This window comes from Pseudochaenichthys georgianus, unplaced genomic scaffold, assembly GCF_902827115.2.
Source record: "Pseudochaenichthys georgianus unplaced genomic scaffold, fPseGeo1.2 scaffold_583_arrow_ctg1, whole genome shotgun sequence".
In the NCBI taxonomy this organism is placed as follows: domain Eukaryota; kingdom Metazoa; phylum Chordata; class Actinopteri; order Perciformes; family Channichthyidae; genus Pseudochaenichthys; species Pseudochaenichthys georgianus.
In genome coordinates this window covers 90,758-112,481 of record NW_027263142.1, presented here as the reverse complement: position 1 = coordinate 112,481, position 21,724 = coordinate 90,758, and the positions used below count along the sequence as shown (strand labels likewise).

At 42.2% G+C, this 21,724-nt stretch overlaps 1 protein-coding gene across 1 annotated transcript in view; it reads right to left on the bottom strand.

The window, feature by feature from the left end:
* Positions 1-21,724, bottom strand: part of vps37ba (VPS37B subunit of ESCRT-I a) — a 57,234-nt gene that overhangs the window by 12,194 nt on the left and 23,316 nt on the right. The window contains exon 2 of the mRNA XM_034079298.2: positions 5,341-5,512. Within this exon, the coding sequence (XP_033935189.1) occupies positions 5,341-5,512 (172 nt within the window). The remainder of the gene's footprint in view (positions 1-5,340; positions 5,513-21,724) is intronic.

Sequence of the window (21,724 nt, the reverse complement as noted above, 5' to 3'; positions counted from 1 at the left end):
AAGGAACTACAGCACGGTCACATGACTTCACGTCACCACCACTAAGCTAAAGGTGGCTAATGTTGGGCTCTAAAGGAACTACAGCACGGTCACATGACTTCACGTCACCACCGCTAAGCTAAAGGAGGCTAATGTTGGGCTCTAAAGGAACTACAGCACGGTCACATGACTTCACGTCACCACCACTAAGCTAAAGGTGGCTAATGTTGGGATATAAAGGAACTACAGCACGGTCACATGACTTCACGTCACCACCGCTAAGCTAAAGGTGGCTAATGTTGGGCTCTAAAGGAACTACAGCACGGTCACATGACTTCACGTCACCACCGCTAAGCTAAAGGAGGCTAATGTTGGGCTCTAAAGGAACTACAGCACGGTCACATGACTTCACGTCACCACCGCTAAGCTAAAGGTGGCTAATGCTGGGCTATAAAGGAACTTCAGCACGGTCACATGACTTCACGTCACCACCGCTAAGCTAAAGGTGGCTAATGTTGGGCTATAAAGGAACTACAGCACGGTCACATGACTTCACGTCACCACCGCTAAAGGAGGCTAATGTTGGGCTATAAAGGAACTACAGCACGGTCACATGACTTCACGTCACCACCGCTAAGCTAAAGATGGCTAATGTTGGGCGTGATGACGTTTAGTCGTCTCATTTAGACACTTGTTAGCAACCTCTGTTTTTAAATTCACAAGTGGGGGACGTATGTTATGTCGTAGAACAAAACGTTGACACCTCTTCTTGGCTTGTTTAAAACACAGACCTTATTTCAGACAAAAAACACGATCAGAAAACCATTGACCTCCAGACCAGGGGACACAAAGTCGTAAAATGCTGACTTTAGTGCTAGCCTGAAGCGTTAATGCAATCACCAGAAAAAATGCTGACTCATTTCCGGGTTATGCACTCATTAATGCACCTCTCTTTTGGGCTCTAACAGCTTAAATATCGCCATCCACTGCCCCTGAGAACGGCCCACAGTGGGCTTTTGTGCTGCAAAGTCAAGCTGGTGTGAAACAGCCAGAGAAAGGGTGGGAAACAGGCCAATCCCCCCCCCCCCCTCCCCTACTCAGATTTACAGCAGAGGACGATGTGGACTCGTTCTCTAAATGACTTTCTCATGGTCTGCACTGTGTCCGCTCAGAATCACACGCAGACACGCCTCACAGTCCCCCTCGTTATGGGCAGAGCTGGGAAGTAACTAAGTACATTTACTTTAAGTACACTTTTGAGGTACTTGTAGTTTACTTGAGTGTTTCAATGTGTTGCTACTGTGTACTTGTACTCAACTACATGTATTGAATACCTTTAGTTACTTCTCAGATCTGGATGAATGATGTGAAATCTAATCAAGTGTTGAATCAGACTTTACTTCCACCTGGAGTAAATCCACCAGCTACCCTGCAGTCTACAAAGTACTTCAGACTAGCTGCACCTTCACCAGCTACCCTGCAGTCTACAAAGTACTTCAGACTAGCTGCACCTTCACCAGCTACCCTGCAGTCTACAAAGTACTTCAGACTAGCTGCACCTTCACCAGCTTTGAGAACACTTTCATGATCAATCATTATAAAACATATCATATATATTATTCTGGAATGGACCAATCTGCACAACGACTACTTTCACTGTCTTTCACTATATTTTGATGAGAATACTTTCTACTTTCACTTGAGGAACATTTTGAATGAGGACTTTTACTGTAACAGAGTATTCCTACACTCTGGTACTTCTACTTTTACTCAAGTACAAAATCTGAGTACTTCTACTTTTACTCAAGAACAAGATCAGAGTACTTCTACTTTTACTCAAGAACAAGATCAGAGTACTTCTACTTTTACTCAAGAACATGATCTGAGTACTTCTACTTTTACTCAAGAACAAGATCTGAGTACTTCTACTTTTACTCAAGTACAAGATCTGAGTACTTCTACTTTTACTCAAGTACAAGATCTGAGTACTTCTACTTTTACTCAAGAACATGATCTGAGTACTTCTACTTTTACTCAAGTACAAGATCTGAGTACTTCTACTTTTACTCAAGTACAAGATCTGAGTACTTCTACTTTTACTCAAGTACAAGATCTGAGTACTTCTACTTTTACTCAAGAACAAGATCTGAGTACTTCTACTTTTACTCAAGTACAAGATCAGAGTACTTCTACTTTTACTCAAGTACAAGATCAGAGTACTTCTACTTTTACTCAAGAACAAGATCTGAGTACTTCTACTTTTACTCAAGAACAAGATCAGAGTACTTCTACTTTTACTCAAGAACATGATCTGAGTACTTCTACTTTTACTCAAGTACAAGATCTGAGTACTTCTACTTTTACTCAAGTACAAGATCTGAGTACTTCTACTTTTACTCAAGTACAAGATCTGAGTACTTCTACTTTTACTCAAGAACAAGATCTGAGTACTTCTACTTTTACTCAAGTACAAGATCAGAGTACTTCTACTTTTACTCAAGAACAAGATCTGAGTACTTCTACTTTTACTCAAGAACAAGATCTGAGTACTTCTACTTTTACTCAAGTACAAGATCAGAGTACTTCTACTTTTACTCAAGTACAAGATCAGAGTACTTCTACTTTTACTCAAGTATAAGATCAGAGTACTTCTACTTTTACTCAAGTATACGATCAGAGTACTTCTACTTTTACTCAAGAACATGATCTGAGTACTTCTACTTTTACTCAAGAACATGATCTGAGTACTTCTACTTTTACTCAAGTACAAGATCTGAGTACTTCTACTTTTACTCAAGTACAAGATCAGAGTACTTCTACTTTTACTCAAGAACATGATCTGAGTACTTCTACTTTTACTCAAGTACAAGATCTGAGTACTTCTACTTTTACTCAAGTATACGATCAGAGTACTTCTCCCACCTCTGTATGTCGCCGTTGTTGAAAATGAAAAACACCGAAGTTGTTGCAGGTTTTCAGGCTGAAGGCGGGTTTAAGGCCTGACAGAAGGTGGTTCTGTCAGGCCTTTTGTAAACACTTCTCTTTTAGCCCTTAAAGAGGCCCTATTATACTTAATTGGGGTTTCACTTTCCTGTAGTGTGTTCTGTATGTTTTAGTGCATGTAAACGGTCTGAGAGGCTAACATCGCTGAAATGGGCCACGCTACATAACGAGTACTTTTACCTTTTTGTAATTTAGGTATATTTTGATGCCATCACTTCACTCGAGTACGACTTGAGATGCAGGACTTTCCATAGGGTATCTTTACACTGAAGCCTCTTTTACTTCGATAAAATGTCTTCTTCCACGGCTGTTAGTCCATACTTTAAATGCAGCAGCCCCTTTGCAGTAAGACATGGTTTTAATCACCAGCTGCAGCTTTGTAACACGCTTTCAAACTGTCTACTGCTTAACGTCAAGTCAGACTCCTTCAGATCAGCCTGTGCATCGACGAGGTGAAACGCTAATCATTAACTTGACGGCGGCAAAAAGAGCAGCGTCGACTCCTTCCTTGTTCAACGTGACCTACGGGAGACTTATGCAACTTGTTATATCACTTCTGCAATGGGTGGGTCTGATAATAAGCAAAGAATCGGCTTTTGAGAGTTTCCACAAACAACAATTAGTCAGACCGAGACTCCTCCTAAAGTGGGGAATTTACTGGCAATACGATTTTTGGAAGAAGACGTCATGTTGGTTTTCCCAAATTGCACTGGTGGAGATTACACTGAATCGAACACAGACAGAGGTTTCTTTCTGACATAGCAGTTCAAATGTAATTTAATTATATCTTTCACTCAAAAAGCACAACACTGCCATTTAGGAATGTATAGCTCCATGGTTAATTGAAGAGATCATATGCTGTCTGTACTTTAAAGAGTTTTCTCCTGCTGATGTTCAGGTGTATATCAGTATGCAGTGTCTCTACTTTAAAGAGTCCTCTCCTGCTGATGTTCAGGTGTATATCAGTATGCAGTGTCTCTACTTTAAAGAGTCCTCTCCTGCTGATGTTCAGGTGTATATCAGTATGCAGTGTCTCTACTTTAAAGAGTCCTCTCCTGCTGGTGTTCAGGTGTATATCAGTATGTAGTGTCTCTACTTTAAAGAGTCCTCTCCTGCTGGTGTTCAGGTGTATATCAGTATGTAGTGTCTCTACTTTAAAGAGTCCTCTCCTGCTGGTGTTCAGGTGTATATCAGTATGCAGTGTCTCTACTTTAAAGAGTCCTCTCCTTCTGATGTTCAGGTGTATATCAGTATGTAGTGTCTCTACTTTAAAGAGTCCTCTCCTGCTGGTGTTCAGGTGTATATCAGTATGTAGTGTCTCTACTTTAAAGAGTCCTCTCCTGCTGGTGTTCAGGTGTATATCAGTATGTAGTGTCTCTACTTTAAAGAGTCCTCTCCTGCTGATGTTCAGGTGTCTATCAGCATGTAGTGTCTCTACTTTAAAGAGTCCTCTCCTGCTGATGTTCAGGTGTATATCAGTGTGTAGTGTCTTTACTTTAAAGAGTCCTCTCCTGCTGATGTTCAGGTGTATATCGATATGTAGTGTCTCTACTTTAAAGAGTCCTCTCCTGCTGATGTTCAGGTGTCTATCAGCAGAGTGAGCGGCCGGCACACTATCTTGAGAAGCTGCTCGGCAACCATTGCGTCAACAAAGTCACAAGTGTTGTCCCTCCCTCTTCCTCACACAGGGCAGCACTGTGAAGGTGTTACTGTGCGAGAGAGATCCTGCAGCAACATGACAAAGGGCTGATGGGAAACATGAGAAGTGGACAAACTGGTTCTCTCAGTCTGTTCTTCTTCATGTGGGAAAAAGAACATTACATTACATAACATGTCCTCTGACGACGACTGACGGCACGAGGAGTTCACTGTCAAACTGAAAGCGCATAACTGCAGCAGCGTCTACGTATTATTTCTTGTATTTCAGATGTCACAAATAATCTAAATAAGTATGTATACTATTTATTCTGATAATGTTAATGGTTTGATTGCAACACATATAATAAGTTTGTTACATGCCGCTTTACAGAAGCACGTTGCCCATAAACTACATGTCCCACAATGCATCTCATTTTGTGACACTGAAGAGACTTGCAATTATTATTTGCCCTAGACTTCTGTTCAGACGTTGTTAATTATGAAGGTGTTACCCTATCCGATAATAATCCAATGCAGAGGCAATAATGTAATATAATTCAAATATGTGTTCATTTTAATTCATTTCTTATTTTAAAGTTACTTCACTGTAACTATTTCGATCTCTCCGTCTTTACACACAAACTCAAAGATTGACAATAAAGTTGACTTTGACTTATATAAAAAACATCTTTCTGGTGAGTTTCGTGCACTATGTCGTACCGAGGGTGGATTTGCGCAGCTGGAAGGACTCGAAGTTCTCCTGCAGGCGGGCGTATCGCTGGGTCAGCGTCTCCTTCCTCTGCTCCAGGCGGGGCTGCAGGTCCAGGTTCTGCTCAGCGAGGGTCCGGTTGCTCACCAGCGTCGTCTCCTTGCTCTGCTGCACCCCCTGCATCTGGAAAATACAACACCAAAAAGAACATGTCAGAATTATATTGATCAGAATTCCATTATCCCGCAACGGGGACATTTGCGGTATTGCAACAGCAAGAGTATAGTGCAGTATGCAAAATAAGTGAATATCGGCTATGAATCAGAACACCAAACGGGCCAGTTTCCACACAACCCCCACAAGTCTCTTCCCATATTTAGAAAGACAGATCATAAAAAATGTGTCACAGATCTGTTTCACAATCTGCAGCTTTTTCTACAAGAAGAAAACTGCAGTTCAATGCTTCTACCTATCCATTGGGTTTTGGATTATTGCAGAAACAAACGTTTATGATATTTACACTTTTAGTTCAGCGGGATAATCTCCACATGTTAACACCACTTTATGCTTTCTGAAGTAAAAAGCTAACGTTAGGCTATAAAGGAACTACAGCACGGTCACATGACTTCACGTCACCACCGCTAAGCTAATGGTGGCTAATGTTGGGCTATAAAGGAACTACAGCACGGTCACATGACTTCACGTCACCACCGCTAAGCTAAAGGAGGCTAATGCTGGGCTATAAAGGAACTACAGCACGGTCACATGACTTCACGTCACCACCGCTAAGCTAATGGTGGCTAATGTTGGGCTATAAAGGAACTACAGCACGGTCACATGACTTCACGTCACCACCGCTAAGCTAAAGGAGGCTAATGTTGGGCTATAAAGGAACTACAGCACGGTCACATGACTTCACGTCACCACCGCTAAGCTAAAGGAGGCTAATGTTGGGCTATAAAGGAACTACAGCACGGTCACATGACTTCACCACCGCTAAGCTAAGGTGGCTAATGTTGGGCTATAAAGGAACTACAGCACGGTCACATGACTTCACCACCGCTAAGCTAAAGGAGGCTAATGTTGGGCTATAAAGGAACTACAGCATGGTCACATGACTTCACGTCACCACCGCTAAGCTAAAGGTGGCTAATGTTGGGCTATAAAGGAACTACAGCACGGTCACATGACTTCACGTCACCACCGCTAAGCTAAAGGAGGCTAATGTTGGGCTATAAAGGAACTACAGCACGGTCACATGACTTCACGTCACCACCGCTAAGCTAAAGGAGGCTAATGTTGGGCTATAAAGGAACAACAGCACGGTCACATGACTTCACGTCACCACCGCTAAGCTAAAGGTGGCTAATGTTGGGCTATAAAGGAACAACAGCACGGTCACATGACTTCACGTCACCACCGCTAAGCTAAAGGTGGCTAATGTTGGGCTATAAAGGAACTACAGCACGGTCACATGACTTCACCACCGCTAAGCTAAAGGTGGCTAATGTTGGGCTATAAAGGAACTACAGCACGGTCACATGACTTCACCACCGCTAAGCTAAAGGAGGCTAATGTTGGGCTATAAAGGAACTACAGCATGGTCACATGACTTCACGTCACCACCGCTAAGCTAAAGGTGGCTAATGTTGGGCTATAAAGGAACTACAGCACGGTCACATGACTTCACGTCACCACCGCTAAGCTAAAGGAGGCTAATGTTGGGCTATAAAGGAACTACAGCACGGTCACATGACTTCACGTCACCACCGCTAAGCTAAAGGAGGCTAATGTTGGGCTATAAAGGAACAACAGCACGGTCACATGACTTCACGTCACCACCGCTAAGCTAAAGGTGGCTAATGTTGGGCTATAAAGGAACAACAGCACGGTCACATGACTTCACGTCACCACCGCTAAGCTAAAGGTGGCTAATGTTGGGCTATAAAGGAACTACAGCACGGTCACATGACTTCACCACCGCTAAGCTAAAGGCGGCTAATTTTGGGCTATTAAGCAGTTTATGACAAGAAGAAGAAGCAGCAAAACCTGCAACTTGAGGACCATTTTTCTTGAACAAAAAGATATCCTGCTATTTCTTAAATTACTCATTTCACACATCCAACCAACATGTTATATTCTCAGCCAGGGAAAATCTAAAAATAGGCTCCCACTTGTTATGGAATAGTCTCTAAAAGTGACAGAGCCAGGCCTTGTTTGGCGGTTAGATTGAGCGAAAACAACCTTTCAGGCAGGAAATCAGCTAAAGATGTATATTACTGCTGCTTGCACCATCACATCCTGAGGACAGCAGCCTCCCTTCTTTCATCCAGGCTGAAGACACAGACCTTTAAATAGCATCCATAACTGCAGGCCTGTTCTGTCAAACCGACACATAATTGTTTGCCGGGGAACTGCTCGACTAATCCATTAAAAGGCTGAAATAATCTCAGGAAATGTAGGTTAAGAGCTGGATGGACCACAGAGCAGGGTGCTGGAGAGCTAATAACGAACAGTAAGATGGTGCATTCACTCAAGCACTGGAGTTAAGTACAATTTGGAGGCACTGAGTATTTCCATTTTATACAACTCTAAATTTGCGCTAAAAACATTGACGTCTATGTACGTAAACCTGACGTTCGAATAGAAGAAGTATTCAGATCTTTTACTTTGGTAAAAGTACTAATACCCATTCATGAAATGTAATAAAGTACATTCACTCAAGTACTGTACTTTTTGGAGGCACTTTAAGTGAGTATTTCCATTATATGCTACATAGCTTACTCAAAAAACGTTGACGTCTCCCAACGTAACCTGACGTCTGGTGGAAGGAGTATTCAGACCCTTTACTTTGATAAAAGTACAAATACCCAGTTGTGAAATGTAATGAAGTACATTCACTCAAGTACTGTACTCAAGCACATTTTTGCGGGACCTTAACTGAGTATTTCCGTGTTACTTTTAACTTGCAAGAAATCATTGATGTCAAAGTATGTTAAACCTGACGTCTGGTGGAAGGAGTATTCTGACCCTTTACTGTGATAAAAGTACAAGTACCCAGTTTTGAAATGTAATAAAGTACTCTCACTCAAGACCTATTTTTAATAACAGTTTTGAGGTACTTGTACTTGAGTATTTCCATATAATGCTACATATCTCACTTAAAAAACGTTGATCATTTGGTAAAAGTACAAATACCCAGTTGTGAAATGTAATGAAGGATATTCACCGAAGCACATTTTTTAGGTACCTTCACTGAGTACTCCATATTATGCTACTTGTATGAAATTATTGATGTCTACGTACGTATAACTGGCTTTCCATTGGAAGAAGTATTCTGATGCTTTAGTTTGTCAAAAGTACCGATAACCATGCGTGAAATGTAATAAGGTACTCTCACTCCTGAACAGTTTTTAAGTACATTTTTGAGGTACTTTCCAATGTATGCTACTTCACACTTCTACTCTACTAATACATAATATGCCACTCTTTCATCCGTTTTAAAAATGTAATGTTTATCTTTTATGGTTCTTGTTTGAATTCAAAATGGTTTCGATTGGTCGCTTAATTGTTTGAGCCAATCAAGCCTCTCTGGTACGACATAAACGCACAACATGACTCTTACCATTAATTACCTAATTTCCGAAAAGCTTTGTGTACATTAAAATATATTTATTTATAGTTGAGAGCCTTTTCTAGGATAACATGCTGGCTAAAAGACTCAAATGTATAATAAACCAGAAAATAAGGCAACAATAAATACCTAAATAGCAGCACATTTAGCCTGGGTAGTCTAGTCTCTAAAGCCCTAAAATAAATCTTAACAAATATCCTTACACTTTATCTGGGAACCGACCAACGATTGTGAATTATTTTGATCTCCCAAGTCTCAATTTTCTATTATAAAAGTACTGAAATATTGTTATTAAAGCTAGACCCATATTAGCGGACATTAGCTTATTACAGATATGTCATTATTGGTTATTTGTCGGAATGCTAAACTGGGTTTGAAGTCATTTAGAAACCGTCTCCATCACATACTTTGTTCCCCAGAGATCACCGATATTGATTTCTACTGCAAAATATCCTCATCATGCGTCTACGTCACAAACCTCAGGGATCCAGGTAGAGATTACCGTACTGTTCGGACTATAAAGCCGCAGCAGCTAAATTGTCCGTCTGTCTTGCTCTCATTCTGTCTCTCGGTTCCACTTTTACTTTGGCGCGCTACCTGTCTCTTTCCGGCCTCCAGCTTTTCCTGCTGGAGCCCGCCGCTTAAAGGTGGCGGGCGCGGACCGGTCCTAGAGCCCGTAGTGTTAAAGGTGGTTAATTTTACCTGTAAAATCCATAGATTTAGGAGGTCCCCTAGTGGCAGTTAGCTGTACAAAAACAATGGGGGGAAAAGTCGCGGCTTATAGTCCAAAAAGTACGGTAGTTGTTCATGTTATGCGTTTATGTAAAGAATACAAGCTGATATATCTGTAAAAGTCTCAGCCTTGGTAATCCATCACCTGCAGTGGGATTGTAAATCATAAGGAAAGTTTATACATGTTTGAATGTACCACAAATAAACAGCCATGGCACCAATATGTTATAAATCTGTATTATAAATGGATGGAGCTGATCCTGAACTACAGATTAGTGCAGGCCTCAGGAAGATAAGAAGCTAAGTGTGAGAGATGGTGCTCACTTTGATCTTAACTCGCTAGGAAATGTAAAGTATAATAAAAAGCTTAAAGGATTGGAAAACTTAATAGAGTGGTGCAGTGACGAGTCCTAAAGCCCGGAAGTGAGTTAGCATTTGACCACTTCCTGGGTGTTTCTCAATCTCGAGTAAAGCTGCTCCAGAGCCACTATTTCAAGCATACTACGTAATTGAGTGCAGCCGAAGGACTGTTCCAATGTCCAGCATACTTGGAATTCTACTGGAAAACCGGTCGCTCCTAATGCCATGACCGCACTGTTTGGTGTAACCCCACCCACATGGCCACTCTCTTCTCTGGAGACAGCCTTCATAGCCTTTGTTACTCTACTAGCCAGACGCCTGATATTGCTCATGTGGAAGTCTCCAACATCCCCTTCACACACCTCGTGGTTAAAAGAAGTCCTAGATTCAGCCAAACTCGAGAAGCTAAGGTGCAGACTGAGGGGCTCCCTGGGGAACTCCACAAGATGTGGAACCCCTTCTACAGGTATATACGGGAGCTGGACATGCCGGATGTCTCTGTACAACAGGGTGGTGGACCTGCGGTGACCTTTCCCCTCTCTGTCTCTGTCTTCTCTTTTCCCGATGAACCCAGCCAAATCTTTGTTCTTGTCTTGTATCTATATCTACGCCGGGATCCGGAGTCGAGGCTGATCCTCTTGCTGTAGTCCTGTGTCCTGGATCCTCTATCCTGAGTTCTGGATTAAGTCGTGGACTTCGGGTCGTGGCTGAACCTGTCTCTGCGGTCCTGCCTTGGGTCTCGCCATGCTGCTTCCCTGATGGCTTCCTCAGGATTGTAGCTGACATCCTCGTGGATTCATCTTCTTATTACAGACACATGCATTTCCTAACATTCGGTCTATATGCTGTCAAATGTATTATCTCTTTGATTTACACACGGCATCTATTGCACGTCTGTCCGTCCTGGGAGAGGGATCCCTCCTCTGCTGCTCTCCCTGAGGTTTCTCCCATGTTCCCTTTAAACTGTGGGTTTTTCTCTGGACGTTTCTCCTTGTACGATGTGAGGGTCTAAGGACAGAGGGTCTGAGGACAGAGTGTCTAAGGATAGAGGGTCTAAGGATAGAGGGTGTCGTTTTTCTCATACTGATATTCTGAACAATCTGTGCTGTTGTATTTGCTGTAAAGTGTCTCTACTGTAGGCTATTTTTATTATATGTACAGCACTTTGGCTCGACCAAACATCGTTTATAAATGTGCTATATAAATAAAACTTGATTTGAAACTTGATTTGATTTAAACTGATTAGTGGGCGGCTGACTGACCAACAAGTACTATGTTTTTATTTGATGTATTTGGTCTTTTTGTTCCAGTTATACACATCGTTTGATTTCTACTTTTGCATTATGTTATTAATAATGGACATAGACTCAGAGCCTTTAGATCTTGATTTTTTTTGTCCTGTCGCAGTCCTTTTTTTAAATGTAGTCTTTGTTTTTTTTTGTTTTTTCTGTCGGACTTGAATCATAATGTTGTCACCCTACTTGTCTGCTAACTGCTATTGTGCTGTCTGTCTGGCCGTTTGTTTAAAAAAAAAAAACTTGGAAATCTACCGAGCCCGGCGTACTTCGTAGCGAGACATTTCGAGGCTGCACATGTGTAGACTCTGCGGTCTTAAAATCCCCACAATGCTTTGCGCACGGACCAATTTCGCCAAATCTGTGGCTGAAAATGTAAGGCGGGGCCTCTCATATGACGCACACCTGCACACTTGCTCGCCTGTTCCACTCTTTGTTTTCCGAATGCCGGGAAGTATCCTTGCCTCGCTTCTGAAGCAAGTGACTCGGAAGACATGTGCTACCAAGCAAGCGCACTCAACATTGAGAAACACCCCCTGTTCCCTCGTCTCAGAGCCAATGGGATTTCTCCATAGGGTTTTGGAATATTGTGAGAAATAAGTTCTGTGGAAAACGAACCGGTTTGATAAATGCACGTTTTGTTCAGCCGGATAATCTCCACACGTCTACCCAGGGACGTGCACAGACATTTGGAGGGGCTATTGCTCTAAACTGGAAAAAGGGCCTTTTGAAAATTCTAACATAAACTCATAAAATAAAAACACAACACTGTCATTGCAAGTGACACTCAGTTGACTTTTATGTCCAACTGCTAAATGCGTTATTTGCGGTCCATATCTCATTAAAATATCTAATGTTAGTAACTATTAAAGAAACAATGGGGACAATTCTGTTTTACCGTTGTTACTGCTGTGCTACTGATAACATAGGGCTTCTATAATTAGCCTACCTTAAATAAACTCACTAATTAATTAAACCCGTTCAATACGCATTATTCTTATCATTCTTTATGAGCGTAGTAACGGTAAGGTATCTAATTACTTATTTATTTAGAATTCCATGACTTAGTAACAGAGATGGTCAAGCTAAAGTGGAGACATGGCAGAAATCCTACAATGAAGCGGGACAGTGAAGTGTTCTCCGTGAGAGGGCGATCAAGAAAAGAGAGCGAGGGTGAGGGAGTTCACGGAGCAGAGTAAAAGACACAGAAAGACAGAAGCACAATAACAAGTATATTTAGGTGTTTTTTTTGTAAGTAACCGACGGTGTCAAGAGGAAGTAAAGTCCCCTGGTTTGTCCCCTATACTCTAACGCAGCCTTTCCCAAACTCAGGGTCGCGACCCAAAATGGGTCGCGGACCCGTTTTGATTGGGTCGCCATGTTACACACACACAGCTTGCAAATACAATTTTTTTTATAATTTTTGTATTTTATTTTTTATTTTGAAAATGAAATTATGCAAATATAGCATTGTATATTGAATGATTCAATTTTCTAAATACAAATAAACTAAAAATAAAAGATTGTATTTGTATCAACTCTGACGTGTCCCCCGCGAAAGTTTTCGCGCCGTCTGTTTATTGTCTGTTGATTAATCCCGATCGTACATGATGGCAAAAAGACGACACAAAGAGGAGTTTTTAAACGTTGGCTTCACAAAAGCTGTTAGAAATGGAGAGGAGCGGCCTCAGTGTGTGTTATGTGGAGAGGTGCTCAGTAACGAAAGCATGAAAATTAATAAATTGGACCGGCATCTCCAAACAAAACATCCTCTGCATCGGGACAAATCGAAGGATTTTTTCATCTGCAAAGAAGAGTCGTTCAAGAAGCAGTGTTTTGACGGCGGAAAAGTAAGTCACTCATTTTAATCATTTGTTTTGTGTGTTTGTGAGCTTGTCAGGGTCTGTTGTGAAATTGTTTCGTTAATGAAAAGTTGGATGAAATGCAGACTGAGCCCCGGAGCGGACCGCCAGCTGCGTGCTCTCGCGCGTCCTCTACTCGCTCCCGCGAGGAGCGGACCGCCAGCTGCGTGCTCCCGCGAGTCCACTACATTCTGCAGCGGCACAGAGCGGTGTTTCAACTTTTACTTGCCTGAAATGTCTTTAAAACGGCCGGGAGAAAAACAGAGAAACAATAACCACAGGAAGATTAGAGGGAAAGTGACAGGCAGTCTGAGAAGGAAAGCGAGAGAAAGCTTTTTTCACTGCAGCCGCACGGACGTGACTGCTGCAGTGTGATGCACACTACATATGGGGGTTATTCCCTATCTTTATTCAAGAGCGTGGTCTTTAAATTTGAGAGCATACTTTATTGATTTCACGTTCAGAATATGTATTTCTTTCCCTCAAACCCTGTCCTCACACTCAAATAGTGCCTGCTTGCGCTTAGACTTGCTCTGCTTCTGCTCAAACTGTACGCTTGCACTCAGATATATTGCTGCTTCAGATTTCCTGTGTTCCAGCTTAAAACCTTCTCCTCGCACTCAGGCTGTTTCTGTGCGCTCGTGAAATGTCTGCTCTCAGATTTCTTCTGTGCGCGCTTGGATCTTTTGTGCAACAACCCTGTCAAAATCCCCCTGTGGGGATTCCCCACAGTATTGAGTATGTAATTCGCTTTGGATAAAAAGCGTCTAACAAGTAACATGTAAGGTAATGCGCTATAAATGCGGTTGCCAGGTCCACATTAGGGATACAGCGTACGCCGGCTGGTGTTAAAAATCACCCAATAACCCAGCAATGTTAATGATGATATCTTCTCTGTTATTTTCAGGCATTCAAAGGGACAGAGGGCATGAGGGCATCATATTCAAGTTCAGCCCTCCACATTGCCAAAGCAAAGAAGCCCCATTCCATCGGGGAGCAGCTGATAAAGCCTTGTCTTAAGATGTGTGTTCTCTCCGTCTTGGGTTGAGGATGCAGGAACAAAATTGAGTCTGTCCCACTCTCAAACAACACCGTTGCATCAAGAATCAAGGATATGTCAGCTGACATCCAAAAAACAGTCACAGAGGGAAATACTGCCAGCACAAATTATGTTCACTGCAGCTAGACGAGTCTGTGGATGTTGCTGGGATTCCCCAGTTAATGGTCTTTGCCAGATACATTAGAGGCAAAGATATCAAGGAGGAGTTCCTATTCTGTGACCAGCTGCACACAACAACAAGGGGAGAGGATATTTTCAGAGTGGTGGACACACATTTGAAAGAACTTAAATTAGAATGGGAAAACTGTATAGGGTGTTGCACCGATGGTGCAAGGAGCATGACTGGGTGCAGGTCTGGTTGTGTGGCTCATGTACGTAAAGTGGTCCCAAATGTGAAGGTAACACACTGGTATCCACAGGGAGGCTTTGGCTAGCAAAGCATTGCAGCAGGACTTAGGTGAGGTTCTTGATGTGGTTGTTAGAGTGGTAAATCTAATAAAAAAGAGACCACTACAATCAAGGCTCTTCAGAGAGCTCTGCAAGGAAATGGGGGCAGAGCATGAGCACCTACTCTTCCACTGTGAGGTACGGTGGCTCTCCAAGGGAAAAGTTCTACAGAGAGTGTGGGAGCTGAGAGAGCAGGTCATGGCTTACCTGAAAAATGAGAACGCTAACCTTGTCAAGCATTTTGAGGACAAGCGCTGGTTGGCAAGATTTGCCTACCTTGTGGACATTTTTAACAAGCTCAACATGCTGAACACCAGCCTTCAAGGAAAAGAGAACAGCATATTGGATCTTGAAGATGGAATACAAGGATTCCAAGCACGCCTTGGTCTGTGGCATTCCAGCTGGTTGCAGGAGAACTGGCAATGTTTCCTGTTCTCACTGCCTACCAAGTAAGCACCGGTCTTCCCTTGAGTGACTCTGTGAAGCAACATAGTCGAGCACTTGTCTCAACTACAGGAGAACTTCAAGCGGTACTTCCCTGACTCACAGAGAGCTCAAAACCTTCAGTGGGTGAAGTTTCCCTTCCACGCTGTGCCATCACAAGACCTGGGTCTCAGTCAGGCAGAGTTAGAGGCACTGGTCACACTGCAGGTCAACAGGGGCAGTAAGATGCTGTTTGAAACAACCACTTTGGCACAGTTTTGGGTTGCTCATTTCCAGCAGGCTGAGTTCTCCTGCTTGGCTAAGATAGCTGTACAAGTATTGATACAGTTTGGCACCACATACTTGTGTGAATCTGGGTTTTCTACTTTAGCATACCTGAAAAACAAATACAGAAACAGGCTAAATCCTGAGCATGACCTCAGATTGGCACTGTCAAAAACCCAGCCCAGAATAGATCTGCTGGTTGAAAACTTCAACCAGCCACATACCTCTCATTAGATGTCATTGTTATTATATTATATCATGTATCAATATATGATATAATACCCCTTCTAGCATGTCAGATAAGAAAATATTGTAAATAAGTCAGTAAAGTTAATCAGTTGCCAAGTGTTAGAGTTTCTTTGTCTCTCAGAGTGTTTTACAACAGCTCTGTTCAGTGTTTAAAAAATGTGTACATAGTTTTTGATCTAGTGACAAACTTAATGTTGCACTTCTGAATTTAAATGTGGTTTCACCTGTGATGTATACACTTGACTGCACTTCCTATAGTTAGTGTTTTGTCCCTTTCTGTTTACACATGTTTGTTCTTTGTTCATTTAAAATACTTTAAAATGGTGTGTACATAGTTTTTGAGCTAGTGACAAAGTTAATATTGCACTTTTGATTGTATAATTTAAATTGATTTGTACTGTATATACTTGACTGCACTTCCCATGTTTCGTTTCTGCTTTGATCCTTATTTTTTCTGGGCAAGCTCAAAGGGAAGGTTGTTATGGTGAGAGAAACCTGCGAAGCACTTTTATAATTAAATAAACATTTCATTTTAATTCATGGTGTGTTGCATTCTTTGTTTATAAATATAGATATTATTGAAAATCATGACATTTTTTTAGCTTGGGTCCCTTAGGACCACAAAACATTTCTGTTTGGGTCTCATGCTGAAAAAGTTTGGGAACCCCTGCTCTAACGGGCAGGAGCCGGGGCAGGCGTTTGGTGTGATCACCATAGCCATATGAGGTTGGACTCGGAGGGCTTTCCTTTGCTTCCAGCTGTCAGATTGTAAACAAAGTCACGTGACTGGGGGCAGATGACAGCGCGGACAAGGTGTGTTTCCCGCAGCGAGACGCTACAATACTAATTGTGGGCTTATCATGTTGATTCGGCCACAATAGAAAACAAAAAAACTCTGGCTCTCTCCAGAGGGGCAGGTCAGGCAAAAATGGCAAAAGGGCCGTTGCCCAGGCAACATTAGCCCGTACCTGTGCACGTCCCTGCGTCTACCCTACTTTCATAATGTTGAATCCTAACTCTAACGTCCAGAAGCTAAATGCTAACGTGATGCTACAAAGGAGCTACAGCGAGTCCAGCAGCACGACTTCAATGTCACGCCGACTTCAGATCCAGATTCAAACACTCAGATTCTAGATGGAACGAGATGGAACGAGTTGAAGTGTTTGTTGGAACACTTTGCAGGAGGCAGGGACTTGCTTCCAAGCAGAACAGAAACTACCTCAGAGGAGTGTTCACGTGTTCGGCGTAATGACGTACAACGGCCTCCACGACTTCTGTAGTCCTGTTCAGCCGCTTGGTAACAACCATCGTTTCTCAGACACGTCCACTCTTCAGAATCACAGTGGGGTCACTGCTGATGGATTAATGTCCTCGAACCAAACCTGATCCGTCTCTTCAACGCGTCTCAACCTCAGACCTTAGTTCCAGGTGACTTTATAAAAACTGGGTCACCAACAAGTCTGGATCAAACTGGATTTATTGCATTGGACGCTCAAAAGAAAGATTATCAAAATGACTTCGAAAAGGCTCATTGAATATATCGCACTGTGTATTTTACAGACATGCAAGTTGCCTTTATTTTCAGCAGATTGCAGTGATGCAGTGCGTCTGAAGGTTCGACACATTTAAAGGAAAAAGGGAATGCACCAACCCAAACAAATTCACGACAGAAGCAAATTTGCATTATTCAAAAAAGGCAAAACATCCTTCAGTGTTTGTTTTGCAAAATTGCAAGATTATAGCCTATAGCAAATCATTCGACTCTAAAACGTCATATTTACCCGAATATACATAATTTCCCAAACTAAATAATACATGCACACTATAGATCTGTATATTTGGTGGCATTTAGGGTAAACTAGTGGGCAGATTAATGCTATTTGGAGATAATCTGCATGGGATGATGGCCTCGCTTAGTGTAAAAGGCAGATTATTTATTTATTATTACAGTATTTCACGGAGGCAACACCAAGGAAGGTTCCTACGCTCACATTATATTATTTAATTCTCTTTTTTAATGGATGCTTACAATATCAGGGCTCGACAGTAACGGTTGCCAGGTTGCCATTGGCAACCATTCAGAAAAAATGTCAACCACTTCTTGGCCTTTGGTTGCCATCAGTGTCAACCAGTTTTTAACATGAAGAAATAAGGACAGCAAACAGCTAAATGTGCACCCCAAAATAGATGAATGTTAATAATTTGTTGTATTAAGAGTGATATTTAATTATTGTTGTGACCAGTCAGAACCTGATACTTAAATTGCACGTGCATTGGTTTGATTACGGAGCCAGAAAGCGATGCACGTTTTCTCGCGTGCGCGGTGTGGTTGTTTTACATTGTTTGACTGTGGGGTAAAAACTTCGACCAACCCGTCAACATCTCAAACGAATGTTCAAAGTGATTCAACTGATAAAGCGCAAGATGAACCAAAGAGGAAATGTGTAGAGTGTCGTTGTGGATTCACTTCCGGTAAAAGTTCCTTCAAAATAAGAGTCCCGATCTTTCTACTACCAAAATAAAAGTGCAAAACGAAACTTTACCATAGGAAAATATTGGCATACATTTATAATCACTTCTATAAAAAGGTAACACATGTTAAATATAGTTAGACATATCAAAGATAATTTACAGCATTAATAATTAATATCTAATTCTTAACTATGAATGGTTTTAATGTATTTAACATTAGAAATGTATTAGTCTGGCCAATCCAAGACTTCAATGCTGAAGGGCCAGTGGATCTATGGTGGGGGTCAGCACAAAGGTCAAGAAAACCCACATTTGAAAGGGAGACAACGGATGACCAAGAAACTAGTGACTTGCTCAAGTCCTTTGTGAGGGATCTGTGAAGAACAGGACAGCAGCTGCACTACTGGTGTTTAGTATACCAGCAATTGAGGGTGGACAAGTTTCCTACCACTTAGGTTTCAAATAATTGTGTTAATTACTTATTGTAAAGCATTTGAACATTCTTTTGTGTCACATGTTCATTATTAAGTTGATGTATAACTGTATAGTATCTTAATTATTTAAAATAAGGTGACTAAAAATGGCAACCGTATTTTCAGTTTTGGCAACCAAAAGCTGATGCCTGGTTGCCAGCCTGGCAACCACTTAAAAAAGTTAGCGTTGAGCCCTTAATACATTTCAGTGCTTTTATGATGTGCAATAAAAGCTGTATTTATTGTTGAGTCAAATGTTTTTGTGTTTGTTTTTTGACTGCCTGTGGATATTTATTTAGTCGATTCACAATTTGTATTTAAAACAATCGCGCTAAAATGCACTGTCCCTTTAAGTGCGCATTTGTTATTATTATAAAAAAACAGAAGTGTTAAAGGTTTCCTATTATGCTATTTTAGACTAACTTATGGCAACACAAAAAAAAACATGGGAGCGGTGGAGATGAGGTGTCTGCGCTTCTGGCGATTTACTCGGAAGACGCTACCCAGCAGCTTCTACTGAAGCCAGTGCCCAACTCAGGGGGGGGGGCTCCATTCGGGTGGCAGTACACGCCCTGAAGTTGTTTGCGGCCTGCCATTAAATCCAAAGCAGAAGAAGAAGTGACGTCAGCGGCTTCATTTGCGTAATCTTCGGTTCGATAAATAATCGGTGAGAAAGTAATCTACTAGATAGTTCCAGGAACTAAAGAGTTCGGGGGGAACAAGTACTGGGAAACATACGGCCAAGTACTTGATGTGAAAGCAGTTAAGGTGAGTTCCTTTTTATTCCTGCTTCTTCACACACACTCTCTCCAGTACAGGTTAGCTCTGAGTGCTAGCGATGCTAATGTAAACAAAGAACATATTACTTCCAGAACACGTCTCATTGTTTCTGATTGCATCTTTCTGATTGGGTGTAAAGCCCGCCCACATTTCAGATATCACGTATATCGGATGCAAATCTGGATCAGCTCCGTTGTTACCCCGTCTTTGAGATTTGGGTACGGAGGAAAAGAGAGAGGGTTTTATTTCCTGACACTTTGTGAGTTCCCTCACACCGGGGACACATATTTTATGTAGAAAAGACATCAAAAGCGCATTTTGCATGATGAGAGACCTTTAAATGTGTTAATATACTTCAGCTCAGTGGCGTAGCCAGGAATTATTGTGTGGGTGGGCCTGGAGAAATGTAGGGCCTAGGGGGAGACTTATTATACATATTAAGCATAAACTAGCAGTGAAAACAAAAACGTAGGCACGGCAGCCTCAGAATGTGTAAAACTGACATCCACACGACTGGCTCGGCGGCTACGGGTTGTTTATCCTTGACAGTCGCACAGTGGGCACACACTGAGAGTCTTTTCATAGCCGCACGTGTTAATATACTACAGCTATATAGTCAGAAGTAGATATGTCCCGATCACCCTTTTTTTGCTCCCGATCCGATTCCGATCATTTGATTTTGACAATCTGCCGATACCGATTTTTTCCCGATTCGATCTTTATGCAAGGCATTAAGAGAAAAAAAAGGTAACGGATAACGGCTGGTCATCCAACGCGATGAGTTCAGCTATCTTGGCTGTTATTGTGTTGGCCTTTTCACTGTTTCTGGGGCAGTTTCTCTTTCCTTTTAAAAGTCTCAGCCTTGGTATCCATCACCTGCAGTGGGATTGTAAATCATAAGGAAAGTTTATACATGTTTGAATGTACCACAAATAAACAGCCATGGCACCAATATGTTATAAATCTGTATTATAAATGGATGGAGCTGATCCTGAACTACAGATTAGTGCAGGCCTCAGGAAGATAAGAAGCTAAGTGAGAGATGGTGCTCACTTTGATCTTAACTCGCTAGGAAATGTAAAGTATAATAAAAAGCTTAAAGGATTGGAAAACTTAATAGAGTGGTGCAGTGACGAGTCCTAAAGCCCGGAAGTGAGTTAGCATTTGACCACTTCCTGGGTGTTTCTCAATCTCGAGTAAAGCTGCTCCAGAGCCACTATTTCAAGCATACTACGTAATTGAGTGCAGCCGAAGGACTGTTCCAATGTCCAGCATACTTGGAATTCTACTACTGGAAAACCGGTCGCTCCTAATGCCATGACCGCACTGTTTGGTGTAACCCCACCCACATGGCCACTCTCTTCTCTGGAGACAGCCTTCACAGCCTTTGTTACTCTCCTAGCCAGACGCCTGATATTGCTCATGTGGAAGTCTCCAGCATCCCCTTCACACACCTCGTGGTTAAAAGGAGTCCTACATTCTGCCAAACTCGAGAAGCTAAGGTGCCGACTGAGGGCTCCCTGGGGAACTCCACAAGATGTGGAACCCCTTCTACAGGTATATACGGGAGCTGGACATGCCGGATGTCTCTGTACACAGGGTGGTGGACCTGCGGTGACCTTTCCCCTCTCTGTCTCTGTCTTCTCTTTTCCCGATGAACCCAGCCAAATCTTTGTTCTTGTCTTGTATCTATATCTACGCCGGGATCCGGAGTCGAGGCTGATCCTCTTGCTGTAGTCCTGTGTCCTGGATCCTCTATCCTGAGTTCTGGATTAAGTCGTGGACTTCGGGTCGTGGCTGAACCTGTCTCTGCGGTCCTGCCTTGGGTCTCGCCATGCTGCTTCCCTGATGGCTTCCTCAGGATTGTAGCTGACATCCCTCGGGGATTCATCTTCTTATTACAGACACTGCATTTCCTAACATTCGGTCTATATGCTGTCAAATGTATTATCTCTTTGATTTACAACACTGGCATCTATTGCACGTCTGTCCGTCCTGGGAGAGGGATCCCTCCTCTGCTGCTCTCCCTGAGGTTTCTCCCATGTTCCCTTTAAACTGTGGGTTTTTTCTCTGGACGTTTCTCCTTGTACGATGTGAGGGTCTAAGGACAGAGGGTCTGAGGACAGAGTGTCTAAGGATAGAGGGTCTAAGGATAGAGGGTGTCGTTTTTCTCATACTGATATTCTGAACATCTGTGCTGTATGTATTTGCTGTAAAAGTGTCTCTACTGTAGGCTATTTTTATTATATGTACAGCACTTTGGCTCGACAAACATCGTTTTATAAATGTGGCTATATAAATAAAACTTGATTTGAAACTTGAT